The sequence below is a fragment of the Plectropomus leopardus genome, chromosome 2, assembly GCF_008729295.1.
Source record: "Plectropomus leopardus isolate mb chromosome 2, YSFRI_Pleo_2.0, whole genome shotgun sequence".
NCBI lineage: Eukaryota > Metazoa > Chordata > Actinopteri > Perciformes > Serranidae > Plectropomus > Plectropomus leopardus.
The window spans coordinates 1166367-1189294 of record NC_056464.1 but is presented as its reverse complement, the minus strand read 5'-3'; the positions used below and the strand labels follow the sequence as shown (position 1 = coordinate 1189294).

General features: G+C 41.3%; 1 protein-coding gene across 3 annotated transcripts in view; it reads right to left on the bottom strand.

Moving 5' to 3' along the window:
- The window catches only part of iqsec1b (IQ motif and Sec7 domain ArfGEF 1b), a 268783-nt gene that overhangs the window by 167114 nt on the left and 78741 nt on the right, over positions 1-22928 (bottom strand). For all 3 annotated transcript variants that reach the window (XM_042498112.1, XM_042498087.1, XM_042498095.1), the window contains exon 2: positions 17062-17169. In XM_042498112.1, the coding sequence (XP_042354046.1) occupies positions 17062-17169 (108 nt within the window). The remainder of the gene's footprint in view (positions 1-17061; positions 17170-22928) is intronic.

The following is a 22928-nucleotide window of genomic DNA, read 5'->3' as shown; positions in this document are numbered from 1 at the left end:
TTCTTTAATAGGAGCTGCAGGACCGTCTGGACATGGTAGATGTGCTCCTCTTTGGAACAAGAGAAGATCAGGATGTCGTCTAGGTAGACGAAGACGTATTTATTCAACAAGTCCCTGAGAACGTCGTTGATTAGGGCTTGGAAGACAGCTGGGGCATTAGTGAGTCCGAACGGCATCACCAAATACTCGTAGTGACCCGTGGGAGTATTGAATGCCGTTTTCCATTCGTCTTCCTCTCGGATTCGAACCAGATGGTAGGCGTTGCGTAGATCCAGCTTGGTGAAGATCGTGGCATCTTGCAGCAGTTCAAAAGCCGAGGCGATGAGAGGAAGAGGATAACGATTTTTAATGGTGATCTCGTTCAGGCCCCGGTAGTCGATGCAGGGTCGAAGAGAACCATCTTTCTTTCCCACGAAGAAGAATCCGGCCCCTGCAGGAGACGAGGAGGGCCGGATGATTCCGGCGGCCAACGAGTCTTTAATATAAGTCTCCATGGCCTCTCTTTCTGGTGCAGACAGGGAGTAGAGACGGCCTTTGGTGGGACTGAGCCAGGCAAGAGGTCGATGGCGCAGTCATAAGCTCGGTGCGGAGGCAGAGAGGTGGCCCTGGCTTTATTGAACACCTCGCTGTAGTCGACATATTCGGCAGGCACCATGGACAGGTCTGGAACGGAGCCGGGATTGGTGGATGGCGTGGGAGATAATAATAATAATAATAACAAAATAAACAAAAAAAAACAAACAGAAATGCTTGTCTGCTATAGAGCTCTGCACACAGCTCCAGTATCTGGCAATGGGAAAGCAGTCTATATTTTAGTGGGTCCAATTTCGCTGGGAAAGAGTAAAAATATAGTTGCTGTGCTTTTGCCTTTTTGATATCTTCTAAAAATCTTTAAACTTAGCTTCCAGCTGTGACTTGATTTTACACTGTCCTCTTTCATACAACAGCTGGTTGGTTGGAGGAAGCTGCATGTGGTTATACTGAGACAACAACAGCACATGGCAACCAACGCTGGGGTATCAACAAAAGCACATGCTTAGAATTGGGCAACAAGATCATGGATGGTTAGGATTAGGCACAAAAGGCATATAGTGTAGAAAGAAAACATCATATTCAGATGCGAAGCAAACACAGGCGACACTCCCGCATGAGGAAGTCCGAGGTTTGTTGGACCCACCCATTGCCCCTTTTGCCCGCCCTATGGCGTTCTTGCTCCTTATATTGCGGCGTTACTAGCGGCATTTCAAACTGATGCCATCTAGTAGCATATCATAACACTTTAAACAATTCTGTCTGACATGGATTTTGACAAAGATTTAGGATTGTGTTTTTGTTGTTCTAAATACATTAATCCTCAAATTGTATATATATTTATATTTATATTTGTAATTACAGGATGTTTATTTGGAAATTGACCGGATGCTGCCATTCCACTTGATTTGCTCGATGTGACTGTGTTGCACAATTGCTGAGAGTTACAGATCACTTGATTCCCAGCCAATTCCTCTCAAGGGAAGAACTGGCAGGGGCGCAGCTAAGGACCACTCTAAAGGAACACAAGCTTTCTAATCAGTGCAAAAACATTGTTCTGAGATTGAATGTAGATTGAGTGAAGAGAGGGGACATTAGAGGCTTTTTTTCTATATATCAAGCTGACCACCTGTTGGACTTCATACATGTTACACACCATGTTTAGAGAAGGACAGAGGCTCTGTTGTTGATGCTAACCACATTCAACAGCAGCAAATGTCACTGTGCATTTGGACAATCTCTGGCTGTCCCCCAGCATCACAGTGAATAGCCTAGCACGCCATGCCTGTAGAAAAATCCAATATGAGCTGTGCTGAAACTGAATAAGTGAATACTCCGGGATTACATTTCACCATCGCCCTTCCCAGATGGCACCTAATCTCAAATTACAAACTGCTTCCAGACAGCCGGGGAAATGAAAAGTCCTGGAACTTTGGGTGATGCTGACTTGCTGAGGGGAGTTTTCTATGCCTAACTTCAAACAAAAAAAATTTGCCAAGAGCGACTCATTAATGCATAAATAAAAGGAGATCAATTACAACATGGACACAAGCCAGTCTGGGTGCAGCTCCATCCCTATTGTCAGCATTATCATGAACAGTAAAATTGAATTTTAAAAGGTATCTTTTCCAGTCATTTAAACAAACATCCATAAAAGACTGCACTCATAATAGCAGTACTCTACAAGTCTACTTACAAGTAAGAATGAAATGACGTTTCAGACAACAAAGGGAAAATAGCTTTTTCCTACTGCAGCAATGTAAAAAACTGAGAGCAGAAAACAGAACAAAAGTTGTGAACCCCTCCACATCATAATCTCTGTTAATTATTTCCTTAATTGTCAGCATTGAGGAAAAATCCAACCATTTGAGGTGGTTTATTAATTTTAATGGGATGAAAAGTGATTTATCTGGTAACACCAGGTGCATATTTGTTAAAGTCTTGTAAGCAACACATTGCGGTGTTTGATTTCATTGTGCTCTTTTGATGTGGAGCAGTTTCTGTGTCATCTGTTCAGGCTACTGAAGAGAATGCAGAGGGATCAGTGTCACTGCTGCTGCTTCAACCACTTCTGCAGCTGGCCAGCGGCGCAGCTCGCTCTGCAAACACCCGCACATTTCTGAGCAGCGCCAAGCCCTGGCCCAAAGAGCCTATTTCAACACTGAGACCTCCCAAGGAGTGCAGAAAAAGTATCTGGCAGAGCCATAGTCACCATCGATTGACTTCTGCACATCACAGACAGAGAGAGAGAGAGAGAAAGAGAGGTGGAGGCAGAGACACATTTCCTGCTACATATGATGATATTAGAACAAATCACACAAATTAAATGTAAATGCCAAGATTTTGATGCTTTCACTGACCAGACAAAAATACAGTATCTCCTGGGGGAAAACAATGTCTGTGTCATAGAAGCAGGTATGTTGTCGCATGTCAAAGCCTACGGGACAACCTGAACAACAACAACCTGACATGACTCATTTCTCCTGCACCTCTCACTTATTGGTATTTATTTATATCATCATTTAATTGTATCTGAGGCTTTGGCAATATTGTTTTGACAAACATTCATGCCAATAAAGCAAACTGAATTGAAATTGACATTTAGAGAAAGAGAGAGAGAGAGAGAGAGAGAGAGAGAGAGAGAGGGGAGGAGGAGGCCAGACAGAGTTGGGAGCTGCATAACTGAAAAAAGGTAATCACAATTATGATGTGATAGAGACTAATTCCATCAAGCACATATCTGCACAGACAGGAGGGTCATTTGGGGGAGAAACACACTCAAACCTAATCTCTCCTCTCACTGTCATCTCCTGTGAGTGTGCCTATGAAGTTAGTGATGCTATCAACAAATGAGTTATTCATTGGAACGTGTCAATTTTTGAAATATAGAACAATGCTACAATTGGGATCTCCAGTGATACTGCACTGTACAGGAAATTGGACTCTTTTTGAGTGAGTGTAAAAAATGACAAAAGAGCAGGACTTAGCATAAGTAACTTAAGACTCTGTTTACATGAGCGGCTATTTAACAGACAAAATCACATGTTGAGAGTCAACAAAAAGGTTTAAACAAGGTCATCGACTTCACAACCTTCATCAGCCCTCAGCAGCCTCTGTTCACTGGAAGTTCTATACTGCTCTGCTGGGAGATGCAGATGCAGGGAGGGTTATTATAGCAGCATCTGCCACCACAGCACCTGCACAGCAAGCAGTAGGGAGTCAAACAGGCCGCACAAGGTTTGTTTTCAGACCTGCCCACAACAATACATCAGAAATAGTATCAACCGAGCTTTGGCCACCAGTTCGATTGATCTTTGGTCGTGGCTCTAAATCAGTGGTACTACATCGCACAGCTAAAGAGGTTAAAGGACAGCCGTTGTCACGGTCGTGCAGCTCATGTCTGGGTTAGCCTTTATGTCACTAGCATCTCTAATTTCAATGTAATCCTTCAGTCAGCATTTCATTCAGCAGTCTGTCTGAGTGGATGTATGACTTTCTTGCCTAACAGACAGAACTGTCAAATCGTTACACTCCGTTTCCATCTTCAGTCTGACATTGTGTCCACTCCAACTGATTTTCATGGGGAAGGGATTACTTTTTCCCTCACCAATCACTAGAGACCCATGTAAGTACCTGAATAAAGTGTCATTTTAAGTCCACATGTGTACTCATCCCGACAAACCTGTTGAGCCGAGGTTTTACGAGTAGAGTGGAGTGAAGGAAAAACAAACTGCGGGGCTATACTCAGAAGACTTCGACCATTATTCTTTTGACTCCTCATTTACGGTGCTTGACAACAGCTTGACACTGGCTCATCCCTGCACTCCTTGGTCATTTTTTATGTCATGGTTGAAGACAAATTGGCTTCAATAAAGCGGTTGCTATTAGAATTAAACTCCAAGGATTTTAACAGAGTTCAACAATAATTACTTTTTGGACAAATAAAAAGCTAAGGGATGATTTGTACTGGATGACTTGAAGTGGTAAATTCAGAAAAATGCACATTGTCAAAGCACTTCTTCATCAGAACAACAAAGGAGCAATATCATCAAATTCCCCACTCTTCTGGGTTTGTCTTTTTGAGTAATTACTGTTTTCATTCACTCACTTCTCCTAAGCCATTTTATCGGCAGTGTGATGCTACCTTTAATTCAACTCAGCATGTCCTGAAGACATTTGACACTAAAAACCCACCAGGAAAGGATTATGACCTTTAATGTGCTTGACGTCATGCAATGTGAAGCATTTTTGAGGGACAGTTAGCTTTCTAGGACAGAAACAGTGCAAAGCTGTCAGACTGGAATTACTGACTGAGTAAAAACCAGTATATCTGTTGGAAAGATCAGCTCAGAGCAGCAGAGTGAACAAAACATCTAAATATCTTTAGCCTGTGTTAACAACAGACCTTATTTAAGGCATTTTACCAAAAACCCATTCCAAAAAAAACATAGACTTTTGGACGAGGGAACCGGAAGTGCTAAAAGGCTAACGGACTTCCGTGGTTTAGGATTCATTACTTCACCACTCTATTGAGAAAAATTCAATAAACAGATTGCAGGAAAAAGAAAAAAAATGTGATGGCCGACTGAAATAAAATATATTGCTGAAAAAAAAGATGCCAAAACATAAATAAAAAACAGCTACCACCGACGGCTACCACCATACATAAAATGTCATTTTGTGGGAAACACTGTACAGTCTTTCATGTTTACAGGGCTGGCCCCGCAGTCTATGGTCAAGCCAAAGAGACATCTGACAAAAATATAACAAAGTTCACTAAAAACAAGAAATAAATGGGTAGATTAGGATACAGTTTTGTCTATAATGTGATCCTTTTTCATCAAAGGGCCTAGTTTTCTCTCCAGATGAGTGAAAACACTGGGCCCTGGCCTCTATTTGAGAGTTTGTGGGTTAAATGATTCTTTTCTGATGAAAAAGACAAGACTAAAGCACAGATGTCATAGAACAACCAAATAATCAACAATGAAGAACTCAGGTTCACATGGCCTCAAGCCAGTCTTCTACACAAGGACAAACACTACATAGCCAAGCTGATGGTGTGCACAGATGAATATACTGAGGTGCAATGAAAAGCAGTCTTAATGGTGCCTGTGGAGTGTGGTTTAGAAACAAAGAGAAACATAGCTTTCATTCACTGCAGAAAAACATTTTTATAGGCCTAACAGTTGGCACAGAAGGAGCCATTATGTAAATAATCTGGGCATTTATGTATGTGGATCCAGCTCTGAACTGACGGAGCAGCAATTTGTCCTCCAGAAACTCACAGTGTGGTTCCTGCCGGTGACTTCAGCCCCCCAGCAGGGCTGAGGATTGGACCTCACATATCCACGCTCCACAGGCTGCATCATGGGGCTGTCGGCCGAGCTTGCACATGCTCATGCCTTCTCTCACGGCCTATGGAAAGTTAATTAACTGCCTTTTCAAGGCAGCAGGCCCATGATAGTGATGAATTAGCACTCCTTCCCTGCTGCCTTCCTCCCATCACTGGTGGCGTTAGCCCAGGGGAAGTAGCTCTATAGTCTGCTCAGTCCCTGCACGTCGTACGTAAGCTTGCTCCCATACATACAGGAGACAATAATTGAGATAACACAAACAAACCCATTAGGATGCTCATTAGTTTCTCTTACTTTAAGAGCCTAACAAAGCAGCTTTTTTTTGTTCTAGTGAGGATGTGGGGAGATAATGATGATGCAGCTGCAACACAGCAATCATCTGTTATACAAACACATCCTTTATTTTAACCTGATGGAAAAACAGGGACTCTAAAGTGAAATAAAATGAATGCAGGAGGACATGAGGTGATATTGTCGTGCCAGTACAGTGACCCTCTGTGATGTGAAGGGTGGAAGCTAGAAGACACTGCTTCAGTTGAGTGGGTGGTCCTGATCAGGACTCAGCAGAGCGTGCATGGAGGCCTTGACAGCTGGCTCACCTCACTGTAAAGTCTTTGGCAGGAACAGATCTGCATGCTCAGACCCATCATCATCTCGTTATCTCCCCTGGCCGAGAGAGAGGAATACTTTGGTTAGTAGCCACAGGAAGTTTTTTAAATTGAAAGGCATGAAACTTGTTTGTGGTTACACAAAATCTAATTTTCATGCTTTTAGAAGAAGCAGGTTTAGGGAATGAGGGTCTCCTTGTGTGTGGTAAAGCTGTGCTGCTGGGGTATTAGAGTCTTACTAAGCTGCAGTGACCATGTGCAACATAATTACTAAACAATACAGAACATTAGGGGGCACTCTTATAATTTAATATTGCACTGCCATCAAGTTGGGGAACTTGCAAGAGACAGATTTTGAAAAGAACGCTCAAAACTGAAAAAGCAGTTGCTGAGTCCCTAAAATAGCTCCAGCTCTTTGCTTTTTGTTGGGCTCATAATGCCATAATGCCACTTAATAGCGTCATTCGTCAGAAGTGTAAATACCATGTTTTTGGAAAATGTTATCATTACACATTATTCAATTGATGGCAGAAGTAATTAGTTACTTTACTCTCAGCACAGCTCAAACAATTTTATGGAATCTTCCACATCACTGCTTCTCTTTGTTCTTTGTTGTAAATGGACCTGCACTTGTATACCGCTTTCTTATTATTTTAAACACCCAAGCGCTTTCGCAGTACCAGTCACATTCATACAAACACACTCACAAACTGGTAGTCGAGGCTTCTTTGCAAGGTGCCACCTGCTACTCAGTTTTCACACACTGAGGGCAGCCATAACCAATTTAGTTAACTTTAGTTAACTTTAGTTAACTTTGACATGTTAACTAGAGAAGCCGGGGATCAAACTGCCATCCCTCTGATTAGTGGACAACCAGCTCTACCTCTGAGTCACAGCTGCTCTGATTAAGTGTCAACTCGTCTTTTTTCATAGAGGGTAGGCTATGAGATTTTGAACATTAAGCCTTTGAAACGTAGAATTGACATCACTTTTCTTGTGCTGCACTCTGATGCCTTTCAGTAGTATTTCAAACTTTGAGCCCTGAGCACACTGGTTTGATTGATGAAAGCAGAACTCCTTATGACTTTAGAGTAGAACTCCTTATAAACTGGTGTTGACATGTCCAATTTGTGGTCTGCCTCTTTAAAGTAGTTTGTCATTTCCCCACTGCTTAGACTAAAATGCAGTAGTATCACTCCAAACCCATAAGTCCTGTCAGGAATAGCAAGAAAATAAGAATGGTAAAGAAAACACACGTGATGTAATTTACCCAAGCTCAAGATGTGCTTAGCAAAGGCCAGCCTCTCTGCTGAAGGAGAATATGCTTGTGCTGACGCCTGCCTGTGTTGAAATGAATGCAACTGGGGCAGAGTATTCACGGAAACTATAAATATTCCCCCAGCTCCAATGACAGGCATTGTGGTTATTTATAAATCTCCAGCTGAATGTGCTGAATGCTGCGTCACAATCCCAAACAATCACACAGATGCAAGGAACCATCCACAACTTTTTTCAGCTCCGGCACCATGGAGAAAATTGAACATGATTTTAATTGCAAACAAAACAATAGCAGCTTCCATGACTGGAGAGAGGCAGTGGCTGCATAATCAGGCACTGTGGGTGCACAGACAACTAAATCGCAATCACACTTTGTTATTGTGAGTGATTTAAAAATCTCAGAGCAGGCTGCTAATGATGATTTTTTTAAATGCATAGATGACACGTGTTGGTGCAACAGACGTAGAGAAAGTACAGAAAGGAAACATAAGCCACTGACAAGTTTAATGATGTAGGGCTACTTTTTGGGAGGGGATGGATACATCAGTGAGCCAGTCGACATCAAAGAGTGTCGAGATGAAATGAAGGCACAGTCGACTGAGTGGTGTGAGGCTAACTTTGCCCTTACACTGCCTGCATGCTGATCACACACACGCACGCACGCACATACATATGCAGGCACACGCACACACACACACACACACACACACGAGCGCGTGCGCAGATGCACGTACACACGCATGCACACAATGCCACTCCCATTCCACTTCACAGGCAAAGCAGCGCAGCCATTTGTCAAGGGTATGTTGGGTTGAGTAAACCAGCCACTCACTATGCATCTCAGCACAAAATAATACCAACGTGAGCCAGAGGCAAATTAATATTTTGTTGCATCAGGCAGTTCGTGGACAGAATTAAGCAACTTTGGAGGAACAGCAGGGTTTTTGTCTCCAAACAGACACAAAGAAAAGCCCTGAAAGACAAGGAGAAAAACTGCTGATCATTTCTTAGTTTATCTTGATGAGGTCAGAAACTGACAGCACACTTGTTTCGTTTTTTTTTACCTTGAATTTTAAAGACTTAAGCTTCCTACTCCCAACTGAACATATACTGAAACATGAACAGGCATACAAAACAAAATCTAAGGAATAATCATCAAAAAGGCTACCTGTTCAACACAGTCTTACAGAAACTGTCCGAAACCTGGTTCTCAATGCAGATATAATGTAAACAGAACTATGTGCATTGTCAATATGCACATAGTTCTGTTTAGGCATTAATGCAGACTGGAAAACAATAAGCCACTAATGCCTTGTTTCTACACTCTTTCACTACTGAGAGCCAGAGACGCACATCCTGAACAAGAACACATGGCTGAAAAACCTGTTGGACAAAGAACTTTTCAAGCTGAGGAAGAAAACTCTGGTTTAGGGATTTAGCATTACAGGGGTATTTGAGTCGTTATCTTCACAAACTACTTAATTCCTAAATATAACAATAATAATTTTAAAAAATAAATCAGATTTAAAAAAAAAAAAAACATGTCCAAATGTTGTAGGATTATTTTTTATGACAGCATTTCAATACTTATATAAGTTATTATGGTTTATTGACTAACACAACCTTTTAGCTAAGGTTTTGAGGATTTTAGTGATATTACACATTTGAAGATATTCCAACAACTCACGTCACAATTAGCAAAAACACCAATATGGGTACTGGCATACCACCATTCCCATTGCAGTTCAGAGGGTAAATATCTGATGTTGTTGTTAACATCTGAGTATGTTGCTGAGAAACAGACGTGTCGACCAACATAATTTGCACAATTGCAGTCTTCTGAAAAAAATGCCATCTTAGTGTCAGAATGTTTGATGATGATGATGTCCAATAATAACTATTTTGACTGTGGGACAGAAAAATCTGTCATAATCTGTGCTCAGGTTCACTTCTTACATGGGACTGAACAGACTCAGACAGGCCTGCTGCTAGTCTCCTAAAGATGTGAAACCCATGTGACACAAATACTATGGCACTATTCATTGGAAGTTGTCCTGGTGTTGATTCATATAGAAATGTAGGGCTACTTTTTCATTCATTCATTGTCTGTAACCACTTCTCCTCGAAAGAGTCATGGGGTGCTGGAGCCTATCACAGCTGTCATTGGGCAAGAGGCAGGGTACACCCTAAACAGGTCACCAGACTATTGCAGGGCTGACACATATAGACAGACAACCATTCATGCTCACATTCACACCTTTGGGCCATTTAGAGTCACCAATTAACCTGACCTCCATGTCTTTGGACTGTGGAAGGAAGCGGGAGAACCCAGAGAGATCCAATGCTGACATGAGGAGAACATGTAAACTCTGCACAGAAGGGCCCCCTCAACATGGCCTGAGCCTCGCCCCAACCTGGTTTCTAACCGGGGACCCTCTTGCTGTGAGGCGTCAGTGCCAACCACCACACCACTGTGCAGCCCAGTTTTCAAGTAAATAGACTGCACTTGTAGTAGTGCTTTTCTTGTGTTTCTGACCACTCAAAGCACTTTCACACTACATGTCACATTCACCCATTCATACACACATTTACATACTGGTGGCCAAGGCTACCGTACATAGTCCCACCTGCTACTCAGTAACACGTACTCACACTTTGATGAAGCAGAATCGGGAGTAATATTTAGTGTCAAATTCCACCAGAATCAGAGGCAGGAGGCTGAACTGAGGGCGTAACAGCAGAAGCTGCTTTGCTAAAGCAGTTAAACATGCTGCAATGTTTCACACTGTGTTTCATGAGGTTGTTAATGTTATCCCCTGAACACACAATTACCTTTTTACATATATTTCATTTAGCAGCATTTTCATTAAATGAAGTAAAGTGAGCCCACACTTGCCCTTTTAGCCATGAGTGAAGAGCACAGAATGTTAACATGCAGTTACATAATGTAAAACTGCAGGAGCTTGATCATCAATAGTGGATGGTTAAGAATTTGAAAATGCTGGCTTCATTAGAATACATTCATGTTGCATAAGTATCAGTAGAAGTGCCTTTTGTCCAGGAGTGTATAAGTACTTGGGAACAACTTTTTAGGAACTTTTCCCAATTTAGTAGCTGTTTGTGATACCCTTGCCTTCTTTTCAGTGATGCAGAAGGCGTCACCATGAGTCAGAGTGCATGTTGGATTGTCAGAAAGCCCTTGCATCCACACTTTCTTACATCAGAACTGGCATCTGAAAGTGGAAAGTGAAACATACCAAAAGCAAATATTCATTAAAGATAAGCTCCTTACACCTTGTATAGCCAAGTGTCTTCTTGAGCTATTATTTTCATTCTTCACACAACTATTTGAGCCACTCTTTTCTGCACTAGAGCCACCCCATGATGCCTCTGAGGAGAGAATTTACAAAAGTGCACATTATGATTCCCATTCACTATTCTCTTTGATGGCAGGCTTTTTGGCCTTTGAGCTCCTTGTGAAACTTTGCATTATCTAGTTCTTTTCAAGCACACTCTCAGGTTAATAACAACAAAACCCTTGAGAACGAACCACCCGAAACAAGCAGTAACAGCATGCCAACAGACAAAAAGGCTATTGACAGCCATCCAATATACCATCAGCTCTATGTTAAGGCATCAAGTCAGTGTCAACACAGGCTACGACAAACACACAATTTAGCTACAAATTCTACAACATCAGCATGTATGTGAGCACTATCATTGCCACTCTGTGTTTCAGTACCGTGCATCAAAAACAAAACTTTGTCTGTGAGTTTAAATGTATGAAAATGGAAGATGATGACAGCACAGACTATCTGCCAGTGATATCAGCAGTGCAGACAGAACAGAATGAAACTTAAACCAGACCAGGTGTGCTCTTTGTTGAATGTGTGCTCCAAGGCTAGATATTTCAAGTACAAGGTGATTTGTGACAGTGACACCAGCTCATTTTGTTGTCCACTGATGTAGAGAGGGTGTACATGGATGAAACCCTGGAGAAGGAGATAGTAACATCAATTTCAACAACAAACTGTCTTTCTGAACTGTGCACAAAGAAAATTAATGAAATGGAGTTGATATTGAGGTTTACAGACCGTCTGACAGATGAGTCTCAACTCTGATCACTGCCAGCTCTCTAATTCACACCATCCACACCATCCAATGGAGCACACGCTGAACACCACGCTACTGGGGGGGGAGACCACATTGCCAAATATAAAGGCTGAAGACAGCTACAAAAACACCAGATGTTGGAATGGTTTGAAAGCCTGCAGTTACCTTCATTGAGCTTTTAATAAAGTGCAAAAAGATTAAAAAAAAAAAAAAAAGAACACCAGATAAGATGGAGAAGCAGAGCACAATGAAAAATGAACTTATTGTCTTCCCAGACTGGAATTTCTGTGGAAGGTTTTTCCAATATCAAAATGACTATGTGTTTCTAAAGCCTGGAAGTATGCTGAAACAGAGCTGTTTTTTGTGTGATGGACCACAAAGACAAAAATTACTAAGGAGGTGCACAACTGTGCATTAGTGAGTCTGAACAGCACATCCACCAACCAATGCAGAACAGAACTAATCTTCCAGCCACCAATTTATTGTAAATGGTAAATGGACTGTACTTGTATAGCACTTTTCTTGTCGTTTTGACCACTCAAAGTGCTTTCACACTAAATGTCACAATCCACCTATTCACACATACATTTACACAGTGGTGGCCGAGGCAACTGTACAAGGTGCCACCTGCTACTCAGTAATCATTCATACGCACTCATACTGCGATGATGCAGCATCGGGAGCAATTTGGGGTTCAGTATCTTGCCCAAGGATACTTCGACATGCTGACTGGAGGAACGAACTGCTAACCTTCTGATTAGAGGAAGACCAGCTCTACCTCTGAGCTCCAAGCACCCCCTGATAATAAATGTACAGCTTTCAAGAGTAAGACTGATAATATTTCCCAAGTCATTGTTGAACACAGCATAAGGTTCTTAATATGACCATAATAAATTTATAGTTGAGGTTCTTGGTTCATTTGTGACCTTGGAAGCAGCAGTCAAGAAAAGAGTCTCACTACAAGGTCCACTAAGTAGTAGTAACAGAGCTTTCAGTGATGTTACTAATGGAAAATAAACCAGTTCCCAGCCCACTGCCCAGCTCTTTGTTGCTGGCAGCCACTTTCTAAAGGTCTGCAGCTGATAAGGCCCGCTTCCTGCTCCGTACTGTAAAACCAGCCCGCAGAGATTTTGTGATTCTTTTAAAACAGATAGACGGGCTGATGATGATCTTCATCAGCTGATAGAGTTAAACAGTTGTCATAATTGTTGATGTAATATTGTAAATGTTTGATTTTTATTTTTTTTTATGGCTGAAAGGCCTTCTTGTCCATGTAGGCTCAAAAGCTGATGGTAAGTTCATTCAGACAGTGCAAACAGTGGTTGAAAAAAAACTATCTTGACCACCAGGTCAACCAGAGATCCTGCATCTCAACTGCAAAATCAAAGAAGCAAGCAGGAGTGAGCATGTTTTGGGCTTCACAAAGATTAACAAGGTCTATTAGTTGGTTGAAAAAAAATCTGTCCACCTATTTTTTAGGTACACATTTGTGGTATATGTTGACTACCTGTTGACGGCTAAAATTGATTTGGTAGGCATATTCCCTAGCATGTAATGAAAATATTTTTTTCGACAAATCTTGCATATTTATGTTAGAGTTTCATTCTTTAAAAAGGTATATTCATTATTTGTTTTTCATATTATGCAAATTAGCATTAAATCTAGCATGCAGACTTCTATGGTCTAAGGGGCTTTTTTGTAGCGCACATTTAGTTGGAACTTCTCGGGAAGCATTTGCACATCACTTCCACTTATTGGGCCAAGTTTCATGCCTCTGCTTATTCCAACTCACCATAGGTCAAGACCACAGCATCTGACAACAAATGACCAGGGGACAGGTGCAATTGAGTTCTTTTAACCTAAATATAGCTATAAATGATTCATACTCTTTCTCAGCCAACAAAAGGAATTGACTCCATTGATAAATCAAAGCCTGAAGCAGCTGCCAGGGGGTATCAGGCTTCAAAAAGCAGAGTAAAGTTACATCAGATGGCTTCATTTTGTCTAAATCAAGAGTGAGACAAGTCACTCACTTGTTTCATTGTTGCAAATGTATGTAGCATGTCAATAGTTCCACACTAAAAGTTGTTTTCAGTCTTTATCAGATGTTGATGAAACCTGGCAGGTATGTTAAAAACTTAGTGCAGGATGTCTTCACTGATTTCACTGATTTTTTTGTACTGCTCCAAAACAACTTGAGTTTTAGCCTATTTCCTTCTAAGTCCTGCCCTTAGCAAAGTCTTGTTGATTGATGGTTATTTGATCTTGCTCATTTATAGTAGGCTTGTAGTCTGAAATTATTTATGACAGAGTCAAAATTCAAAGAAGATCTAGCAACAGTCCATCATGGTGGTCATCCTCAAGTGGCTCCTTTGTAGAATACATTGCGTTGTGGATGACTGTCAAACTTAAAGTCATTTAGACTAGATAGTGTAAGGGGCGTGGATTGTCAAAATTTTCATTTTTTGGGTTGTTAACTATAGTGCCACCATCAGGCTGACTGGAACTGAATTTGATGTCAAGCATTAGCACATAACTTTCACTTATCAGCCAAGATTAATATCTCTAGCTTATTCCAGCTGGAAATGTGTGTCAAATTTAAGTCATTTGGATTTATAGTGTGAGGGACGGAGCCTTTCCAAAAAGGCACCTTGGGGCATTAATTACAGCACCACTATATGGCAAATTCAAGTATTATTTCTATTTGCACATCATTCCAAGTTATAGGGCCAAGTTTCAGGTTTCTAGCTTATTCCAGCTAAGCTGTAGAGTAAGATGACAAATAGTAATAGTAAACCAGCACAAACTCAAAAGGGTTCTGCCCCTTCTAGGCCGTGAACCAGCATGCTGCATTAGCCTGTTTTCAAGAACCAAAATTTTGAGGAAAATTTTCAAACTGGTTTGATAATAAGCCATATATCTGACTGGACCAATTTACCATAATTTTACCAGGTGTCCCATATGATTCAATAGTCAGTCCTGAGTAGCACAAAATGACACAGTGTCCTAACAGAAAACGAGCGTCTAACTATCACATAGCATGCTATACCATCTGAGCTCTCTGTCCACACTGAATCCATTAAATGTGAAATTCTGTTTCCTCATGTAAACAAACCACAGAGCTAGCAGCTGTGCATCAGAGATTAGACCAGAGACCCAAACACTTAAAAGATGGGTGAGTAGCCTACTTTCTATCTACCTAAATTTTTAATGTCTTTTTTTTAATCAGAAAACACATGTGTTACATTGTGATATTTACAGGAAATTGCATAAAACATAGCAAACAGCAAGTAACGTAAGCCTAGCTTGTTTGTAGCGATGGTCATTTACCTCAGCAGAAACCTCAGCAGAAACTTTCAGCTTCCTGGTGATCTCTCTTTAGGAGCTTTAATTTGAGTAATCATTTTAATGTCATGAATCAGCCGGTCCTCTTCCACTGCTGCACATTCACAGTGAGCATTAGATATAAATAGAAACACAGCATCTGATGAAAGTTCAGCACACACACCTGCAGCCAGTAAAGACAGCTCTTTAATCAGCTTCATATCCATAATGTTGTCTTATTGGTACAGTTTTAGTATTAGTATTTAATGGACTAACCCATGTCTCCTCTAATCAGTTTAAAAAGTAAATCAAATCTGTTTAAGGTCAAACATAGGATTAGATTGGCAAATTGGAAATCTGCCCAACTGTTTTTGCACCACACTGGCAATACCGCACCTGCACTTATGACCAATTCATTTGACTGATACACACACACACACACACACACACATTTCAGTCATACTACAAATGACTGGAAGCACCATCTAAACAGCTGTCAGTATTAACACTTCATTTTTTTGCAGGAAATGCATTTTCTAGTCTGTTGCGGTTACCTTTTTCCTGCTGCTGACACATTTAATGTTATGTCTGCCAAATATAAAAGTACAATAATCTGTTTCTAAAGCTGCTACACTGTACAGCAGCATCTTGCTTCACAGTGTGATTTTACCTGCAGCAGTGTGTCACTTCTTCCATGCCTCTCAGGGGTTGAACATAATTGAATTCATTATCCAATCTACACACCTACCTCCTATTGTAAGTTCCAGCTTGACCCAAACATCGTTCAGAACACAACTCCCTGGGCAACCGTAACTGATGTGCACTTGTTCTTCATGTTCTTTGGCAAATACTTGTTAATAGAGTGGGACAGCTCAAGACCTCACTGTAATCACAAGTGTTTAGCACTCATTCTTTGTACTCTCTTCATCTCCACAGCTAATTAGAATCAATAAACATGGTGAACAAACATGACTCATTAGGGCTTTCACTATCTGCTTCCTCCCCTGGCATAAGTCTATAGAGTGAGATTTTTGTACCTCCCCCCACAAACCTGCTTTTAGAATTGATCTCAAGCTCAGTGCTGGATGCTCCATAGATATAGTGAGCACGGCGTCAGGAATATAAACCCTTTGAAAGCTTTTGAAGCCTGTGTCCCACTGCTCAACACTCTCAGGGTTTTCATCTCTCCTCATTTGCTGCGGAGCTCTCAGGGCCTCGCTAAGGAGCTGTAATGAACTCCAAGGAAAAGCAGAAAGGACATGGACATCTGCGCAGGGCATTACAGAACTGCATGTGCCGCAAGATGCTTCATGCAAACACCATGCTTACAATAATCTACACAGTTGTAGCTATGCAGCAAGGCTTGTCGCTCATTTTCTAAGTCATCCTTCAACTCTCACTGCTCATGAAGTAATCCTGAAAGATAGAGGGATAGAGGGAAATTGAAAGGAGAGATATGTCATCACAGGGGTCTGTTCTGCCAGATCTATCCCAGAAAGCCCGTTCCCCCACTGCGCTTCTGCTTCATGTCTGTGGTCGTGATGAGTGTTATTCATTTTCTATTTGAGTGCATTTGGAGGCTGAGGAGGCCACCCACCAGCCTGTACACAGTAGGTGGTGGAAGTCTTCAAGAGGAAAAGGAAAAAGGCTGACAAACAAAGCAACACTCAACAGCAGCATGGAAAATGGCAGGGTCAGAAATTAGATGTTTTATCAGGCTGAAAAACAGAGTGATACGGTAAACTAGCATCAGGAGAGAAACTGTTGTAATGAGACAGATTGTCAGGAAATGGGCGTAGAAAGTCGTAGTCTCATGAAAAAAAGGTGACTTCAAGAAAAACCTTTCAATTTACCCAAAAGATGCAGATTTCCATTTGCGACAGGGGTAACTTCTTCTACATGGAGGGGCAATAAGGTTTAGAGGGATCTCTGAGACTTCTACAGGCAATGAGGCGTGTCGCCTGCAACATAAAAAAAGAAAGGCACATTGAAGCAGTTTAAAATGAACATTTCATCAAGTTCAAGAAATTATAGTTGTGTGTTTCATTTCAAATCAGACAGCTAGTGATGCATAGATGACGGTGTGCTTCTGTTGCAGTGAATGGTGGCGGGCTGAAGAGCAGAGAGGGGGTCCATCAGCTCGCTAACTCCCACTGAGCTGAATGTTGCATTTTGCAGAAAGAGAGATTACTTTTGTCCACTGCCCGCAGCATTTTAATGCCTTCAAATCAGGGCCAGGAACTCTCATATATGCATTATCACAACGGGGCTGAATCAGAACATAGAGCTCAGTGCCAGGTAGGGAGCAGGGAGGGGAGGGGGAGATGAAACATGATCAGAATGTGTCAGGCTGAGTGCATTATAAGCTGACAACAGAGGCTGTGGAGAACAGATATGAACAGGAAGGAAGCACAAGGCAAGAGGAGGCAGATATATATATATATATATATATATATATATATATATATATGCCCTTAACAACATAATATGGGGAGTGCAAGGACGCCTTTAGTGTGGGCAGAAGGGGTGGTGGATGAGTGTGATGAGTTTTTTTTCCTACACATTACTATGTGCCTCCTTCCCCTAAAAGTAACCATCCTTGGCAGCATGTGCATTTGTTTATGTCCCAATGTTGGTTGCCATGTGCTTTTGTTGCCTAAACATAACCATGTTCACTGTAATCCTACCATGTGCATTTGTTGACCTCACGGTAGTGGCATCCCAGAATGTAAAGAACAGATACGTAAGTACAACTAGAGCCTAATATTTAGACGCGTAAGTCTGCAAAGCTGCAACATGTAATGATTTCTGATGAGAAGGTGTTGATTATTCCACGATCAGGGAGCAGAGGGGACTTTGGGACCGTCAAGGTAATATGGGGCCTGCCATAAATAAACCACCTATATATCTCCTGGTGCCTAATTGCTGCAGCAGGCTGAGTAATGGAAGAAGCAGCTCCTTGTCATTGACGCATCACCTCAGTGAGGACAGATACCAACTGGTGCATTCAATAACTTGCTGCCTCTGGACCACTTTGGTTTGGTTTCTTTTGCAAGATTCCTTTTTCCACGGTGCAGTGCTCTGTGTTCTTTCCTGGGAAAAGACACTCTTCGCAAAGTCATTCTTTTCGAATTGATTTTTCTTTTTCAAATGTGTTCTCTTTCACTAGCAGCAAACACAGCGCCTGTGTCTGATAGGCACAAAGGCATCAGAACAATCACACACAGACAAAGAGCATTTTCTGTTATTATCAGAAGCTTTCTGCAGACAGCAGTGCTAATGCAAAACTGAAAGCCAGATGCTCACATCTGTCTGGGACTTTACTGCTTGTCATCTGGGAATTAAGGAACATTTACACTGGTCTTGATGAACTCATAAACTTTCAAGGTGGACAGCTGAGGGAGCATTAACTTGAAGAGGGTTGGTAAATGCTGATATAAAAAGCTGCACTAAAGAGATGGCTGATTAGCCCGAGATAAGGCCCGACAGGACTGTCTGTGAGGAATAACAAGCATGGTTCAGCCTTAAAAGGAAGATGATTTTGGAGAGGAATACTTGTTTAAGTGTGATCAGACACTCTCGCCAACAGAAACTGGCACTTTGGCCAACCCCTCCAAGAGGCCCCTGTAAGTTAAACTTTTTGGCATTTATGAGGATAGAACAGACCAAAAAACAGGATCATGTTTTTTTTAAGCACCAAATCACATTTTGGGATAAAAATAGTATATATTGTGATTTGTATCCTTTCATGAGATAGAGTTTCATATTTCACTTTTTTAAAGCAGTCCAGGTGCTTGAAAAAATGTCGGCATTATTAATTTCTGCAAAGCACGGATATGTGACATTTGTATGTTATTATGAAGCGCATACATTGAAACTTTACATTTCTAACAATGCTGTGTTAAATGGGTGGTTAGGTTTAGGCAGTGGTTTTAAGGGAAATATCTTGTTTGGGCTTAAAATACCCTATTTTGTAGCTCAAAATGGACAACAGGTATTGTTATTGTTGGTTCTGTACAGTAGTCAGCAGCATGGCAAGCATCTCTTCTAGGTGTCACACCATCCCCTCCACCTCCCAAGGAATAAGCCAGCTCATATTATGTCACTTTAGTAATGTTGATATAACGTGCAAATGCAACATATTTGTGGTTTGCAAAAACGTACAATGCCAACATTTTCCTCTAGCAATTGGGCTCGCTCAACATCCAAATGTTTGCAGGTTAATAATGAGTATGTTTGAAATGATTTGATGCACCGACTAATTGATAAAACAAATCTGACACCAAGTAGCTGCCCTCCAAAATGTAATCATTAACCCTTGGGCTCATTGCAGTGTAATGCAGTGTGTGATGGGAAGACCCTGGATCAAATGTAAGTCTAACAGCAGTATGCCATATGTATAGTCGTGCCCCAAGGGCAAATGGGTTGTGCTCTTTTGCGACCCAGAGCTGCCAGTAATAATCTCTCATCCATGGAGGTTAAGTCCTGGATGGAGATTTCCTACTGCCAGCCATATAAGCTTCCTGTTATCACACGAGTGCAGGTTCTCTGCTTACATAACGCCAATCTCTAAACACTCTAGCGCCCAAAACTTCTAAACTGTCAGAGGGTTGGCAAAGTGTTTTCAAGGACTAATTGAGTTTAATAATGGTGCTTATGCTGGAAAACACACACACACACACACACATTCATAGTCTGCTGCGGTTTCAGGAAATGTCTACTGCTAAGATTAATACAAGTTCTCAAAGTAACAGTGAGCTTATGTTTAATGTTGTTAAATCAAGCAGATTTACTGTTACATTTAATGAATTGACTTAGTATAAAGTGTTCATTAATTGTTGTAAATTCCACAACAAAACTTTCAGTTGGAAACCAAATTGGATAATAAGTAGCTATGTATGACCATATCTGAATGTGTGACACTTTGTATTAGGCCTGGGTGATAATACCCCAGATCAATATCGCGATTAAATTACGATTGATGAACAATTATTTAGTTTTTTTTGCTGTTTTTTGGTTTGTTTTATTGCCTTCATAGTTCGCTGACACAGTTTCATTTGACCACAGTATGTTGCACTGTATTGCATTATTATTTACCAAACTATCCAGCATTATATGGGAATTAAAAGCTTCATCTCAAACTTCAGGTAAATTTAAGTACATTGTGCTGATAATAGGCCAACCTCTCCTGACTGCAGGACTCCGATTTTATCTTCTGCTGTGCGCTATTAATCTTTTTACTTGGGAAAAAAAAGTTTTGAGGGTAGGCCTACCTCTTCTATAGCTGCCAACAGTCTGCCAGTATTCTCAGTTAGAGAAACGGTGAAAAGAAGGCAATGTGCTTGTGGCTCCAGGCCCCCAAAACATTACATCTGCACATGGTAATAATAATGAGAGCTCAGCGCTAGTGGCTGGAAGAGACACGGAATGATGCGTCCTGGTGTTTCTAAATAATTCAGTCTGACTGAACCTGAAACTAAAGATAAGTAGTCTGTAGAAGTCTAAAGTAGGCACTTTTAACTGCTGAATATTTGGTTGTTTGTTCATTCTAACACTTTGGTGCTGTGAGAAGAAGCTCTGCTCTGTGTGTCTATCTGTCTCACTGCACTGCTGTGGGACCATCAGCTGTTTGATCCGCAATAATGAAATGCTGTGGAAGCAAATATGAGTCAGTAGTCAAACACTCAGCTGTATACTAGAGTCAAAGTCATTCAATGCATTACACGAAAGTTCAACATGTCTGCTGTCACAGTGTTTTGAGATTTTCCTCGGTGTTGTGAGACCGTGAGACAGAGCCCAAAAGCGTGAGACAAGTGCCAGATGTGTGAGAGCAGCACTTAACCCCTGCTGTTTTCTGACAAGGAGTCAATGCACAAATCCTCCATTTTTAAATATCCCATTGAGAGAGACGCTCACTGCAGCCAGCTCTTTTTTGTTCTGAAAATTGTCCTCATGCAGTTCCGTGGACGTGGACAATAAACAGGGTGCAGACTTCACTCTGTATCACCCCTGAACAGGGAAATACAGCGAGAGCTGATGGATGGAGAAATGAGTGACAACAACCCCGCCCACATGTAAGAGGACTGACAGCAGTGGAAACACTATGTACATCTAGGGTCTAGATGTGTGTTAGGAGGTGTTACTTTTGTATATAAAGGTAGTATAGAGCTACTTAACATGTGATTGTAATATCCTTTTTGAAGAACGACAAAAAGTGAAATATTTTAATTTTGAATGGTAATGTCATCTACTGTCCCTGTTGCCAGTATTGCTATCTGTTCTCTAAAATGCTGCAGAAGTGGGGCTTTATACTCCCATCAGTCGAGGAAAGAGAGCAGCACATTGAACATTTGCTTAAGAATGTCATGGATCAATACTTCCTCTAGAATATGACTGCTGGAAACATTGACCCAATAAGCTGCTGTGTCTGCGCATGTGAATGTGGTAGGTAATGCTTAGCCTCACACATTGCTGCTACAGTGGACACGTGTTGAAATGAAAACTGTGTGTCTCACACTCAGCATGTTTACATGAACAGCTCAGCAGAGCTACGGTCAAAGCTCGATTAGGACATTTAATTCACTTTCATCAACTTCATTGATTGCTTTTAAGCCACCTAAAAAAATCAATATCAGTTTAAATGTAGCCTATGCAATATTTACAATTTTTTCATTACTTTACTTGCTATAAGACAGCCCGTACTGACGGGGGTTTGAAGCTGTTATATCAAAAACACCAGACTCCACTGACAAAAACAGTCATGTTACCACACTGAACAGCGGAGCTGCGTGTTACCGCTGCCTCCATCAGCTGCTGTCGAAGGTAAAGAGGAGAAAATATTCAAATACAGTAAACACTAGGGCTAAAATAAGTTTTGCTGCCCCATCCACAGTAGGACATTGCTTAGCTTCTGTGCTGGGGTTGTGGAACTGTACTTTATTTTTCAAAGGAGGAGGGTTGCCGGAGTGTGACTTTTTTACTTAAAATAAATATAAAATGCTACCTTTTTAAGTTGTATGTCCCTCACTAAGTCGAAATAAAAAAAAAAAACAGAAGTCCCTCCTCGGTGCTACATTTTTATAAAATGGCATACTTGTTTTGCAGCAACCTCCCCCTCATAAATAATGAACCCTTCCTTTCCCTAACCATCGATGGAGGCCGGCGCGGCGATGAGGATCATGTACAGAATGACAAGTCCAGCTAACTGAGGTGTTTATATGATGGAATAGCTTGACTTCAACTGAATTATCTGGGTTTTAGTCAATTTTGAGAAATACGATTAAGGCAGATTTTCAGTCAGACTAACATGTTTGCATGTATCTTAGAAGTCCAGTTTTAATCAGATTAACACAATAATTCCACTTTTTCTAATATCATGACTGCAGGCTCTGAAGCAGTGAACAAACATTGTGTCAGTGACTTATTCTCTTGCAGCGTCATGTATCAGTACAGACTCTGCACAGTAATAATCAAAAGTCATGTTTCGGGGGTGATGGTGAGGAGACATCCCCCTCTTAATCAGCAGAGCACAACAAGGTCAGTTCATGTGGACACACAGACCTGCAGTCACTCTAGCACCATCCATCAGGTCTCAGTGCGGAGCAGAAGCAGCTTCCAGATGAGGCAGAGATCAACACAAACACAGGGAGTGTCTGAGCCTCGCCCTGATGCAACACACAGCACTAAGCTGGAGAGCGTGAGAACATTTTTTCTGTTGACA